This window comes from Cyanistes caeruleus, chromosome 1 (genome assembly GCF_971803275.1).
Source record: "Cyanistes caeruleus chromosome 1, bCyaCae1.hap1.1, whole genome shotgun sequence".
In the NCBI taxonomy this organism is placed as follows: domain Eukaryota; kingdom Metazoa; phylum Chordata; class Aves; order Passeriformes; family Paridae; genus Cyanistes; species Cyanistes caeruleus.
The window spans coordinates 50,869,444-50,884,392 of NC_141701.1; the positions used below are offsets into that span (position 1 = coordinate 50,869,444).

Consider the following 14,949-nt stretch of genomic DNA (forward strand, 5'->3'; position numbering starts at 1 on the left):
CTTTAAAATAAGTTTGCAAAAATACCTGGTCACAAAGTCTTCAGCTAATTCCTGTATTACTTTTGGTAGGTACTATGATATATACTAGGAAATGTAAAAGAAATATGTTACTGTAAAATGTTTTCTTGTGTGAACTTGCAAAATAACTGGCTTTTAGAAAGTGATGATCCCAATTGATTGTTTTTTATTGACCTGCATAATACATGAACAGGATTTGTTACATGTAAAATGGAATGCATTTACTGATTGCAGACCAAATATATGAACTTAAATCCATGTGTTACCCTAGAAGTTACCTTGTCCGTAAAGGTGTGGTGCATGTCCCATCCCTGGAAAAACTGAGTATCAGGTTGGGTGAGGGTCTGAGCAACCTGATCTGGTTCAAGATGCCCCTGCTCACTGTGGGAAGGTTGGACTAGATGGCCTTCGAGGATCCCTTCCCACCCAAACTGTTCCACGAGTCTAAGTGGCTATTAATTGCTGGTTGCAGAGCAGATGGACTGCCCTGTTTTCTTAGCTGCGGTAAATACTTGTTTACAGATTTGCCCTCAGCAAGAGTTTCAATTTATGCTTAATTACTAAGAACAAATGAGTCCCCAAGGAGATGTCAAGTATTTCATTATATCTGCAAAGAGCTAGAGTGCTGTTTCAATTACTGTAGTCATTTTTTTCTATACCAGCTATACCCAGTACACTTGGAACAGCAGTATTGTTTAGAATCAAATAATGTTTGATTTTAATTTTTTCATTTTTTTTCCCTGTTTTTTTATAGTTGTAAGAAATTAGACAATTCTCAAGGAACCTTTAATTGCAAAATGTACAGCTGCATTAGAATAAAGTAATAGCCCATTAGTCTGAGGTCTTCCATGTCTGAGATTAGTATTTTATATTTAGCAGTCTGTTCAACTACGCTTTTTTTTACTGACAAAAGTCAATAAAACTATAGTGACTGTGGTGCACCCAGTGTCTTTTAAATAATTTTAGTAAGTCCAAATCATATCGAAGATTTCCTGCTAGGACGCAGTTATATATTCTTAATGTTGGAATTTTCTTTTGGGGATGAGCTGAAACTCAGTGATTTGAGATGTATGAGAGATCTCCAGGTTCTTTACAGAAGATGTTTGCTCATATGATGAGTTGCATTTACTTTCAATATTAAGTGAAATAAGAGGCCACAGTGGATTTAATCTTGGTCAACTGTAAACTTTGTGAAACTCATGCATAATGTATATGGATAATGTGAGTAAATTAACAGTAGTCTAGTATTTATTTTGGAAGTAATAAACACTGTAATTCATTACACTGATATGTCAATTTTTCATTTAGATCTCTTTTTTGCATAGGAAGAAATACTGAAAATATGGTGCTTGACAGTCTTATGGATAAAAATGCAATATATAATGTGCCAGTTCAGAACTGAAACCTCTATTTAATGAAGCTATGCCAATGCAACAGATTTATGTTGCAAACTAATCTTCTGCATCCGAGGACCAAGTTCAGCACTTGTTTCTGTACATATTACTGGTTTGGTTTTGCTCAGAAGACAGTAAGTAGAGCAAATTACCAAAGCTAAAACACAACCTAAAAACAAACTTATCATGTTTCCGAACAGAATGATGATCATTATTTAAAAGAGCGTGCATCCTGCTCCCTCCCTTCCAAACCCCTTTAATAACCTTCATGTAATCCTTTAATCCTGTAAGCTTTTATCTGGGGCTTTGTATATATTACCAGAGCAACTTACTTTCATTACAGCATCATCAAAGAATGGATTTCTGATGTTCTGTAGTGCACAGGGAGAATTAAGAATTTTTAAAAACCAATTCCTTTCTGTTAGTGCTTTTCCTTTTGTATGTATTTCCCACCTGTTTCTCATAATATATTTGAAAACCTTGCAATTTAATACATTTCCGCAAAACTACTTAGTGGGGAATAACTTCAGGTTCATGAGGAATGTCATGTAACTCACTTTAATAATTTATGGTCTAAGAGTTTTTTTCCATAGAGTATAACAAGCTGACCTTTTGCAATTGCCAAGACAGGAGGAATAAATGACATTGCTGCATTGAAACAGACGTATAGAATGACTGTTGCATTTTAGTTTTGAAGGCTGAAGATCTGATGATGTTCAAATTTTATTAGTGGTTGATGAAAAATTAACATTTAACTAATTTTCTTAAAAGCTTGATTGCTACGAAAAAGGTTCCATTTCAATTAACATTTATGTCACTACTCTGATCTTTATTCAGGACAGATCTGTAAGTTCTTCGATCATCTGTTGTTAATTTAAATATAATGTATGCATTTAATTTTTATTGATTGGATTGAAATTAGTGGTAATGTCCAGTTGTTGCCACTAAATAGGCTGCAAAGTCCTGTATTTGTTTTATGCCTTTAGAATGGGATAGGCTTTGTGGAAGTTTTCTCAGAAGAGTCTTGGTATGGGTAAAATCCAGCATTTTATTAAAAAAGCATGAATTATATGGAAACCTATACATTTCATAGTTCTCTCTGGTAACAGAAATTACTGGAGAGATATCTGTATGTTGAAGAACTGGAAATGCCTCTTCTTAGATAGTTTTTGCTGCCATCCATTGACAGCAGGAATGTGGCTGCTTCTCACTTTGTGGATGTCATCTTTGGAAAAACTGTTCTGACTTCCTTTCACAGCCTCTCTCAGGAACGTGTGTAAAAGTTTGACATCTGTCTACATATGAAGTGTTTCTACATGATTTTTAGGGAAAAAAGTAGCTAAACTAAGAGGAAATAGAGCTTTCTAGGCTAAATTTGAGGCATACTTTATGACCATGATTTATGTGAACAATAACTATCAGTATTTGGGGAACAAGTTGATGTCCAGTTTTGTTATATTAAATCAACCTGCTTAGAAGGACTGAAAATTATAATCAGGTCTCTTTTGAAGAATCTGCTGAGGATTACATTTTTAAGGGAGTGATGTATTTGCTGAAAACATTTTATGTTATTTACTTACCGTGTTCTTTCCTTGTTTTACTGAAAAGTGTGGGAAAGTGTTTGTCACTGCAAGTGTTCAGCTTTTAAATTGTTGCAGAGAAATATAACAAGTATTGAAAGAGGCCTGGATTATTCACAGTGGGATGAAAATAATTCTTAAGTCTCCAGATTTTGTGAGGAAGGAAAAATGTCACATTGACTGTCCATAAAAAGAAGGGAGAATTTTTTATTAAGTCTTTATAGAATTCACAGAATACACTTTGTTGATGGAATGTTAATTTTATTTTTAATTCAAGGTTAAAATAACGAACTGGTTAGTTGATGTTGGCATGTTTCAGTGATTGGTCACTGCAGATGGAAAAGTTACTTGCTGGTTTTATTCCACCTATATCCTCTTCTCTCAAGAGCTTTATTTCAAAGCTGCATAAAAAGACCTTATCTAGAGCTATATAAATGGAAGCTGGAAAGGAATAAAATTTAATAAAATATTTTTGGTTACTCTAATAATAATAATTCTGATTTTCTCTGTTTCTATTCTATAGGTTTCACAAATTTCTCTGTTTCCTTTTATTTCTTTCAACTACTGTTTTAAGATTTACTGAATAATTATTTTTGATCATGTCTCTTTTGATGTCTCTTTGCATTCTTAATTTTCCTTTTATAAAGAAAGGATGTGAGGATGTTCACTTCTATTTTTAAAGCCAGTGGTGTTTTTTAAGCAGTCTTGAAATAAACTTGCTTATTCAGATCACTGGCTCTCACTTGCAGTATGCCAAAAAGACCTCCCATTTATTTCTTTCTTTATTTTTGTACATCTTTCTGTTCACTCTCTTCTGTTCTTCAGAATAAATACTTAGTTCATTGTCATTTAGAGAACTTGGGTACAGAAATTAAGGATATTTGCTGTCTGTGTTAGTTAGGGAAAATGAAAAAAAACCAGTGTATCCTCCCAAGATAGATAAATAAATACATCCAAGAGGATTTACTATTTTTATATCAATAAAATTCAGCACATTCACTTGCTGTGTGCAGTCCAGGGACCTTTTTCAGTATCTTCATCTGGTAAAACATGCAAGTTGAATAACAAAGTTGAATAACAAGGTCATGTTTTCATGATCTTGCACATGCTGTATGATAAATTGCTGTTGTCTGTTGGGTTAAATACAGTGGAGATATGGTGGGAAGGAAAGAATGGTGGATGATTTTTCTTTCCCTGTGTTCTTCAATCAACCTTGACAATTGAAAAAAGGCAGTCTTGGTGAGGAAACAGATGCAGGATTTTCTGGGAAGAATTTTAATACTACTAAATCGACATCCTTTGCTTATTGATGGGTAATTTTTGGAGATGACTTCTAGTGGAGGGAAAAAAGCCATCCCTTATATAAACTGAGAACTTCTTGCTCTGTGGGACTTTGTAAATGAATAAATACCTGAGAAAGCTCAGAAGTTACAGAAATGTGAGAAATTGTTGAATATTCTTCTCCAAATCGTACTACACCTAATTCAGGAGCTTTTTCACCATTTCATGGTGTCTGCACTGCTATTGTGACCTGCTTTCAACTACATGCACAGCTTTTGTTGTCACAATAGGACCCAGTGGGGCAAGAATGAATGATTTGACTTAACTGTTTTTCTGCAATATTTATGTCTAGAAATCTCTACTATTTTCTGTTTGAGCATTCATATCTCTAAGGAACATGGGTTTGCTTAGTCAATAAAAGTCGGAATCATGAAGGGGGCCCATGTCAAAAAAAGAGTGCTTCTGCCTGCCCCTGTCAGGTATGCCTTAAAGGAAGGGTACTGAGAAAGTTGCAAGAAACTGAAAATAGCGTTTTAGATTGCATTTCCAACCTTAAGTATATAACATCACTGAGACTGCACTCTGTAATTACATTGTCAATTGAGAATTGCTTAACACTTTTGATACTTTAAACTATGACAGACTAATTCTGAGAAACGTTATTTTAGTTCTGTGGCACTTGCAGTGGTGCAGAGCTGCTTGAAATTTCTGAATGTACTGAATGTACACTACTTTCTGCTTGAAATTGGAGACAAAAAGGAACCTCTGAAATGAACTGTCAAGCTTCCTTTAAGGGAGATGATTCAGATCTAACCTTCCACGGTAGGTGGTATCGCTGGAGATGAATGAAGAATTCTGCAAGATGTAATGCCATTTTGCCAGCAGGAAAACACTTCACATTTAAGATAAAAATGCCTTTTGAAAGCTCCTGGCAGACACAAAGTGACAAGGTAGTTCCTAGGCATTAGGTCTGTATCTGGATGGAAGACATCAGAAGTACAACCCTGGGACAATATATTTAAGGAAAGTTAGGATGAAATGAAGGTAATAGAAATTGAATTTGTCCCTGAGGTCTTTTTGCTCAGAAATCTTGTAAATGTCACATTTTAGTTTTTGCAAACTTTATTTAAAATAAGATTCCTTGTGCTGCAGTGTGTGTAACTGTCAGGATGTATTTGTGAAGCTGCATACCTGTCAGTCAGACCAGATCGCTGAGATTTTACAGAGCTACTGCCTCATGTCTGCACTTTCATAAACTTTTCATAAGTCCTTTCATCAAAGATGGAGAAACTTGATAGTGAAGTTGTTAGTCTAGTTGTTTGAGTTCTGTTTTTTGGGGGGTTTTTAGGTGTTTTTTTTTGTTTTCCTGCCCCCTTAGTCTTTAAAGATGTTCTAAGTTGAGTCCTTTTCATTTATTTTTGACAAAAGCCAACTGTGGAAGTTACCTCGTTCTTGTAGTGTGAATCATACACAAAATGCTGTTCTTCAGTTGTCTTAAATTATACCTCACCAGCAGTTGAAGTAAACACCCTGTAATCTTTGAAATGTGTGGCACGTGTAGTGAAATCAAATCCTTTTTGTTTTCTTGGTCTTGTTTCCTTTTTTATAAATGGTAAGGGATGCATTTAAACCTTGACTGGATTCTCTTGCAGACTTGTCTTTCCCTGATGTACCTCCCTAGGTTTCTTAGATTTTCTCCTGGCGCACATCAGCACATCCAAAATCAGAAGTGGTTTCGATTAATTTTGTAGTGCATCTATCAGACATTTTTGGTCACGGTAGTTTATGAATATATACAGTTATATATGGAGACATGTATACAGAAAGTCTGTATCAGTCATTTTCACTTTATAATCTCCTCTGAGGAACTTCAGACACTACAGAAGTAGATGAAGACTAATCCAGTTGATGGAGTAATTCCAAATAAATGTTCTACTGGAGTGCCCTACTGGTTAAGCATAATAGCTGTAAGTCAGATGCAGTCAATTGCAAAAAATATGGCAGGATAAAAACCTTTTGAAAAAGTAGATGGTATGGATTTTCTTTTTTGAAGCTTAGTGCTCTGGCATGTCATTAAAATGACAAGCTGTACATCCTAGCACTGTCTGTGAGATTGTTGTCAAAAACCAGATAATTACCTAACAGTTGCTTAATTAGCTAATGGCTGCTCAACTGAAGTTATTCTGAGAAAGTATCCTATTATATTTAGCAATATATTTTTTACTTTTCCTTTTTATTTGAAAGAATAGTTTTTACATAATTTTCAATATGTGACTTTGATATCATGTTAGCTAATTGCTAGAAGAAAAAAAAAACGTGTTTGTGTCTTCTGTGAGGCTTGATTCATTATAGTCTTCTCTCCTCCAAAGTTCTCATAAAGTGATAATAACAAACAATTTTACCTGATACAGGTTGTCTTACTTGATTTAAAAGATAGTAGAAAGGGTGAGTTACCTTACATGCATACCTTTTTTGTGGCTTTTAATGTCAGGGGGCTTGTTCTGAAGCATTTTTGGCCTTCAGCTTTTTTATCATATTACTAGAACATTGTATGGTTCTGATGGAGATGGATTTAGACTGTTTATTGACTGGATGTTTTTCTTGAAACAGGCGTGGTGAACAGAAAGAATTCATTGAAATTCACTAGTGTGCATAATTCATCTATCATAATTTAACAAATGGAAAAGACTAAGACATGCTGCCATCCATCACAATTATTTAACTACACTCCAGGGTGTGATAAATCGTATTAAACAACTTTTGGCTTAGCAGATTGAGAGAATTGTACTGAGCAAGTTGCATCTTCTCTGTCAGCTTTCTGCTACTGTTCAGTGACTTGCAGTTTTGACATGTGTTACAAAACATTTAATTTAGACTAGAGAGTTTTCAAAGCTGTTTTGAAAGCAATATTGCATAGAGACATAAATAGTAGCAACCAACTCTAAATAGGAAGCCATACTATGATTGTCCTTTAGAAGTACAAGTTCTGCTTGTTCACTGGATTATATGGTGGGGGGCCAGGGCTGTCAGGGAGCTGATTTTCTTATCAGGCAGCTGTGTCCAAAGCAAAGGGGAGGTAAATCCTAGTGCAGTCCTGAGACTCTTTAGCCCTTAGGTTCAGCAGGTCCCTCAGATTTTTCTTCCATTGTTGAGATTAATAAGCTACTGTATGTTACCTGTATGATAGATAGTTTAGCCAAAGTAACCTTTCTCCTTATTAAGAAGAAACTAGCTAAATAAAGAGAAAAGTCATTGGGGTTGGTTGAGATATTTTTGGTTTGTTTGTTTGATTGCTGGTGTGGTGGTTTTTGGTGGGTTTTTTGGGGGTTTTTTTTGGCCTATGTTACAGTATTCCACAAAATACTTCCATGGGAAACAAATTATGGTGCGCTAACACTGATTTCTAGGCCTTGTGACGATTTAGAGTGAGCATTTGGTTCTGGACCACATCATTGTTTGTGAGGGAGCCTAGCAGAGACGGGTAGAAATTACTGTGAGGATGCAGGAGCAGCAGTGCCTGGTAGTGACTCCACAGGGTGGGATGCGCTTGCTGCTGGACACTGCCCAAGCCTGGAACCCTGGGTTTGATGTGTTGCAACACTGTTACCAACTGCACAGTTAAGACTTCATCCTCTGTGTACCATAGCAAGCTCTGAAATGTGGTAGTTTCAGGGCTGTCAGACTTCCTTTAAACTATTGGAATGTGGCTTCCATTGGACCTATAGCATCAAGTTGGAGAGTTTGGCTGTACTGTAAATCCACGTCTCTGGCTGCTGGTCAGTGTAACAGCATGAGTGTGAGGTCTCTGCTTTGAGAAGAGTCTTGAAAGGATTCCTTTCCTGATCCTGTCCTTTTCCTCTTCCTGGTATTATCTCCTTTACTCTTTAGTGCATATCACTATGCTGAGGTGTTGCATCAGTGCTCACTGAGTTGGGGGACAGGGAACTCTTAGGTGTTCTCTGCACTGTTGTTTCTGCTCTTCCCATGCTCCTTGGTTAATTATTCTGGTTGCTTTTTTTAGGGTACATCTCTGGTGCTTTCTTTTTTGCTATCCATGCCTACCATCTCCTGATCTTTTCATATATTCCTTAAATCAGACATGTTCTTTTCTTGCCTTTGCAAAAAACAATTCCGTATGCTTTCCTTCCCACCTCCATTCATTACTGCAGAATTTGCTGGTGTTCCTTTGTATAACTCATTGAAAATCCAAAGTCACATTCCCTGCTATCTTGCTAGAATGAATGTTCAGGCTGTAATCTTTCTCCACTAAAAGCTTCTTGCTGTTGGCCTTTGTGGATTATCATGTTTGTGAATTTGCTGTTGGCTGTGACTGCATCTTTCTTCACTCTTTCCTAGCCTTAAGCCAGGCTCAATGGCTTTGCCTACCTGCTACTCGGGGTTGTCTTGAAGCTGAGCACAGGCTATCTTCCATGCCCTCTAGTTAAGGCACTTCTTCCATATGCTTATCTTCATTCAAAAAACATCTTCTAACCTGACACTGAGATTATGTGCCAGTAATTAGTCAAATGATTAGGCTGGGGAGCAGTGAAAGGCAGCCTAAGATGGTACTAATTAGGGGCTTTTGGCAATGTAGTTAAAGATGAACAAAGATGATTACAGAGAGTTGGGCCTTAAAGGCGCGGATTTACAGTTTTTAGTAAAGGATTTACAGTACAGAAGCTGTTGTTGATCTACCATCTGTGGGAACTGCTTCAGCCTTGTTAATTTAAGATGTAATTTTGAAACTCTCTTCATGCATCAGTCGGCATGATAGCGGTCCTTTTTAAAATAGCGAAGCCATCTTTTTGGCTTTATTTCTTGTTTGTCTGTTGGGTGTGGACCTTCACAGTGACTACTCTTTGCTTTACCAAAAAAGATCTCAGGTTTTATTTCCTGTCAGGTTTGGTAAGTGACAGTTGCACCACATGATGCTGAGGATATTGTAAGACAGGGATTAGTTTCCTGCAAAGAAAATGCCAGAGTTTGGGCATTGCATTCATACACATGTCATAAGATCAACTGCAAACAAGCACAGAATGAGAGTCTAGTGCCTTCTCTTAGCAATGGGCGATGTGCTCAGAGGGCAGCTGAGTCACTGTGCAGCATCCCCATTACCTACCCCCATGTCCTGTCTCTACCCAGCTCTGAAGTGTGGTTGGTTAAAAGGATGGACTATGAGGAGGCCATTTCTTCAGTATGCTTATTTTGGGAAAACAAATCATTGCAAACTAAAACAACTTCCCCCCCAAAAACAAACAAACAAAAAAAGGACGCAGGAGGTGGAGTACGGATGAATGCCACTAGTCCTTTGGCACCAAAGAACAGATCTGCTGCTGTAAATCAGTGAAGGAGGAAAATTACTGTAGTATTAGTGTAGCATTTACCTTAAAATAAGACTATGGTATTCATGAATTTGAAGCTAGACTAAAATACTTCCCTAAAAAATTGGAAGGTAAATGTGCTAGAAGGAGTAAGAAAAATAAGAAATAGAAATTTTGTCTCATTCTGGTTGCTTAAATTAATTCTTGGTTGCTTTCAGGCTTACCTGAGGCTACAGGGAGAAAAGAAAAAAAAATAAAAACAGCCAAAGAACATGGGAAAATATGTCTGAATATAATGTATGCACAAAATGTGGGACACTTATCTTGTAAATGAGGCAATTTTCTACAGGAAGGAGATCCATTATTTTGTCGTACTTTCACAGCTCTAGAGACGCAGAGGTGCATTTTGTCAACCATGGTTTAAATTTTACATCAATAAAATAACCTTCTAAGGTATAGAAACTATTAAAAACGGTGAAACTGGCCATTCATCTTGCAACTACTCATCTAAATTTTAAAGAACAAAAACTTAATATAAATTTTTCTCCAGAAAGTTCTCATGCATAGAATTCCCTGTCTCCATGAACATTTGTTTAGTCCTTTATTTAGTTTGGTTTAGCTGTGTCTCTTTAGCCCTATTGCTTGCAAATCAATGCCTTTCTAAATAAAATACCAGATTTCTCAGAACACTGCTAATCAATTCATGCCACAGGTGAGTTATGTCACAATTTTTTTACCATTGTGAATAAAACAAATTGTGAGAAAAGATGCAAGTGTGTGTTCCTGAAAGTCTCAGTCCATCTTAGTGGAGCTATTTAAAAAGAGCAGTGACTTCACTGATTGTGAAGATATTTTCTGCAATAGATGGTTGTTCTGCATCACTACTCTGAGTGTATGGCTTTATGTAATAGTTTCATGATATGTTTTGGAGTGCTAGGTTCTGTATAAAAAAGTCTGGCTTTCTGTTTTTATGTTTAAGTCTTGGTTGGGGTTTTTTGGTTGGTTTGTTTGTTTGTTTAAGAAAGGATATATCTGTGAAAGAATTTCCCTGCTTCACTATTTAGAGCTCCTTTACAGATTAGGAATTGCCTGGTATTGTCCCTACTTCTGTTGTTGGCAATTTACGTACCAGCATCATAAAACCATGAATGTTGGTGTGCTTGTTTATCATGAGAATAAGACATTTCTTTGTCAGAATTCATTGGCAGTTAGTTCTGGAAGCAGAACTAATATGGAAGAAGTAGAAGAAAATATATGCAGAATATTGCTTATTGCAAAAATAGAATTGTTTGATGTATGCTTTTTAAGACAAAAGGAAAAGTAAAATAAGTTACAAAAATGGAGAGGAAGTGTAGGAAAGAGAGATGGATGTGTATTAAAAAGTAAGTTTGTAATTGTTTAAAATTGGTAAGACAAAGCATTAAAAGGATGGATAGGATGACCAAGTCTGTCAAACAGACATTAATTTGGTGCAAGGTAGCATGGCTGCCTGGGAATAAACTGTGTTACATATCTGTAAATCTTCGTAAGGTAATTTCACTCAACATAGAGTTCTGAGGGATGGATCTTTTCTCAGGAGAACATGATGTTTCCAGAGAACAAGTTTGACTTTTCAGAGATACGTGACATTTAGTATTTGTAAAATGTTTGATTTGGCGCCATGTGACATGTTGATTTAGAAATTGGAGCGGTACAGAATCATCAGCATACATCAAATGTCTTCTAGAAAAATGGTTAATAGGTAATCAGTGTGGAGTATGTGGAGGTCCTCTGAGGATTAATTTTATATCTGATGGTGTTTAACCTTTTTATTAGTGATGAGGAAGAAGTACAGAGTCATTACTGATAAAAGCATGAAGATGACAGCATGGTTAGTGCCATGATAAATAGTGATCAGGGGAGAGCTAAGTCATCTAGTAAGGTGGAGCTGTATGTTCCGACACAGAAATGAAGACGTGCCTCCAGCCTCAAGAAACATTATTAAGGAGACAGTGATTGAAAAAGACACGGAAGCCATGCTTTGTGATGTGTGATCAGAAGTATCTGAAACAGGAGGGACACTTGGCATTATTATTATTATGTCATTAGAATACTTGATCCAGCTCATGCAACATCTCAACTCATGAACTCAGGGAAGCTCAGAAGAACAACTGTTCTGAACCATTAAGTCTTTGGGAGCACACCTTTGAAATTCCTTAAATCTAGAATCTCTTGAACCAGTCATACTTACAAGATTTGATCTGTGTTTGGAAACATGCTGTAGAGAACTGTTGTTTAACAATTGAGGCAGACTGCTAGTAGAAAAAAAGCCTGAATGACTAAACAAATTCAGGCTGAGAATAAGGTGAATTAATGTTTGGAAAAAACAGAGAGTTGAAGTGGATGTTCCTTTGGTACCTGTGGTCCTAATGGGATGCATGAGAGAGAGATGGTTGATACCATTATAAGGCCATTCTTCATAACCTTTGGATGATCATGGCAACTGGAAGAGGTGCCTGAGAGCTAGAGGAAAACAAATGTCAAAAAGAGCAAGTAAAAGGATACAGGAAACAACAGGCAGGTCAGCCTCACCTCAGAAGGTGATGGAGCAGCTAATTCTGGAAACCATTTTCAGGTGAATGAAGGACAAGATCAGGAGGAGTAGCACAAACTCACCAAGGGGAAGGGAGCAATGTGATGACCTTCTTGACCAACTTGATAACCAGCTATGATGAATTGCCTGTCCTGGTAAATGAGAAGAGACCACCAGATTTTGTCCAGCTTGACTGTAGTACCTCACAGAGAAGCTGATGGAGTATAGGCTGAATGAGCAGACAGTGGACAGGCAGAAAGCTGTGTGAGCATCCAGGCCCAAAGGGTGATGTTCTGTGGCACGTAATGTTAGTGACAGACTTGGGGGTCCAGTCCTGTTCAGCATCTTCATTAAAGATCTGGATGAGCGGGCAGAGCACACCTTCAGCAAGTTTGCAGTTGACACAGAACTGGAAGGGGCTGATACACTAAAGAACTGTTCAGCAAAATGCCAAGTCCTGCACCTGGAGAGGAATTCCCCCTGACATCAGTACAGGCTGGTGTCTGACCAGCTGGAGAGCAGCTTTGCAAAAGAGGTCTTATGGATCAAGGTGAACACCAGGCTGACCATGAGCCAACAACAGGCCCTCACAGTAAAGGCCAGTGGTCTCCTGGGTTGCATTAGGAGTATTCCCAGCAAGTCCAGGGTGGTGATCCTTCCCCTCTGCTCAGCACTGATGAGGCCAAAGCTGGAGTGCTGGGCCCAGTTCTAGGCTCCCCAGTACAGGAGAGACATGAATATACTGAAGACCATCCAGTGAAGGGCCACAGAGATGGTGGACTGGAGTATGTCTCTCTAATAAAAGGATACGAGTACAGGAACAGCACAGCCTGGAGAAGAGAAGGCTTCTTAGGGGGATCTTATCAATGTCCATAAATATCTGAGGGGATGGTGCAAAGAGGACAGAGCCAGGCTCTATTCAGGGGTGCCCACTGATGGGAGCAGAGGCGATGGGCACAACCTGAAACACAGGAGCTTCCCTCTAATCCATTAGAAAAATGAAAGATGTGACAGAAGTCTGCCACAGATTGCCTGTGATGGTTGTGGAGTCTCCAGCCCCACAAATACTCAATAACTGGCTGTTGTCACTTGATGCACGGTTCTTACCTTCTTTTTAAATCTTTAGACCTATTTGGTACTTTAGATACAGAGACCAAGTACAACTTTTTATAAAGAGTTTTAAATCTTTCAGTAAGATGCTTTTGAAAAAATGTGAAAATTGCCCTAAAAGCTCAAGTGTTTTAATGGCTAATAAATAATTAAAGGTAAATCAAGAGAGATCCTGGAAAATATGCATGAAAATGTATATATATATACACCATATATAACAAGTGATATTATTTTGTAACATTATATCAGTACTTTCAAATAATAGAGCCTAAAACCTCTGAGCTAGCCTAATCTGTCATAAATCAATGATATTGTCCTGATCTATACTGTTTAGAGACATGAGCATACATAGCTATTATTATTTTTATTCCTATCCTGAAGCAAACTTTGGCAACTGAGAGGGTATGACCTTCCCAGTGTAACATACTGGTGTCCCAGGAATATCAGATGTTTTTCACAAAGGATCAGAGATGCTTGTTCCAGCATTACAACCTGTAAAAAACATCCCTTTCATCAGGCGTGGAACACAAATTTGTGGAAAGCAAAAAAGAATTCGAATCACCCTGACAGTTTTTTGAACTTGCTCATACTCAGATGATTACAGTCACTCACACACAGACCTGAAATGGTTTCAGCGAGGTTGGAAAGTAGATTGAAGATTTGTGTGGCCTCAATTTTTCTTTTTGTTACAGTATAACATTTAAGTGAGTTTACTACTGACTTAATCCTCTTATAAGCAAGATTTGAAAGTAATTCTTTTATCTGGGTAGTGTAGTGATAGTGCCCTATTCTGCTGCGTGGGAGGTTCAAGAGTTCGCTCCTTGGGTCATCTAAGTTTGGGCGTGTCAGTGTTGCAGCAGTAATGTTTTCAGCAGTGTCAAATGTGGGTCTCTCTTGTAGCTTGATGAGACCTTGTGAAAATACCAGAGGTATCTAAAATTAATTAATTCTTTTCCTTCTGAAAGAAGGTTATGGATGTGATGAATGAAATAAAGTATAATTTACTGCAAGAGATAATGACTAAAAACCAAGGGGGAAAAAAAAGCAGTAGCTAACTACATTTAAAAATAGAAAGTTATTTATACCTGTAGCACAGTTAAAAGCTGTTTTGCTGTCTGAATTTAGCAAGCAGACCTGGGATTCAGCCTTAGTGCTGCTAATGACTGGAGGCATTATTGATGTAGTGAACTAATTACCCATGTGATGAAGTTGCCTGTTGGAGGTTTTTGACTGCTTTATCACTGTGGCACCTCCTACGGGTTAATTGACAGAGCAGCACAGGTAAAAACCTCCAGGTGGAGGTCATGCTCTCCTTCATCCAGTCACAGAGTCCTAATGACAGCAGTAAGTAATCTAGAGATGAATATTTTCCTGAATTATTGATTGAGTAGAGCTTTATCAATGGTTGCATCACAGAACTAAAGTCTGTAGTGCTGCACAGTCACTGCATGGGAAAATGCATATGTGGGAACTTTAAAAAGAAAACCAGAACAGCCTTTCTCACCTGAAGGAAAACCCACAGATATTAAAAGAAAGAAAAAAAAAAAAGAGTGGTAGGATTCTTGGATTAGTGGGCAGGACAGGAGCTGCAGGAGCTTCAGTGTTTGACTTAAAATTTGATCTACATATAAAATAATTTTATGGCATTTGTTCTCAGGTATCTCAGTGCACAC

At 37.4% G+C, this 14,949-nt stretch overlaps 1 protein-coding gene across 23 annotated transcripts in view; it reads left to right on the forward strand.

Moving 5' to 3' along the window:
* The window catches only part of PTPRM (protein tyrosine phosphatase receptor type M), a 440,472-nt gene that overhangs the window by 73,271 nt on the left and 352,252 nt on the right, over nt 1–14,949 (forward strand). The window contains exon 1 of one of the 23 annotated variants that reach the window (XM_086892503.1): nt 14,457–14,620. The exons of 20 other annotated variants lie outside the window; for them this stretch is intronic. In XM_086892503.1, coding sequence (XP_086748629.1) covers nt 14,581–14,620 — 40 coding nt within the window. In that variant the 5' untranslated portion in view covers nt 14,457–14,580. Of the gene's footprint in view, nt 1–14,456; nt 14,621–14,949 lie in introns of those variants that run through there. 2 more of the 23 variants (XM_086892484.1, XM_086892511.1) reach the window with 2 other exon arrangements.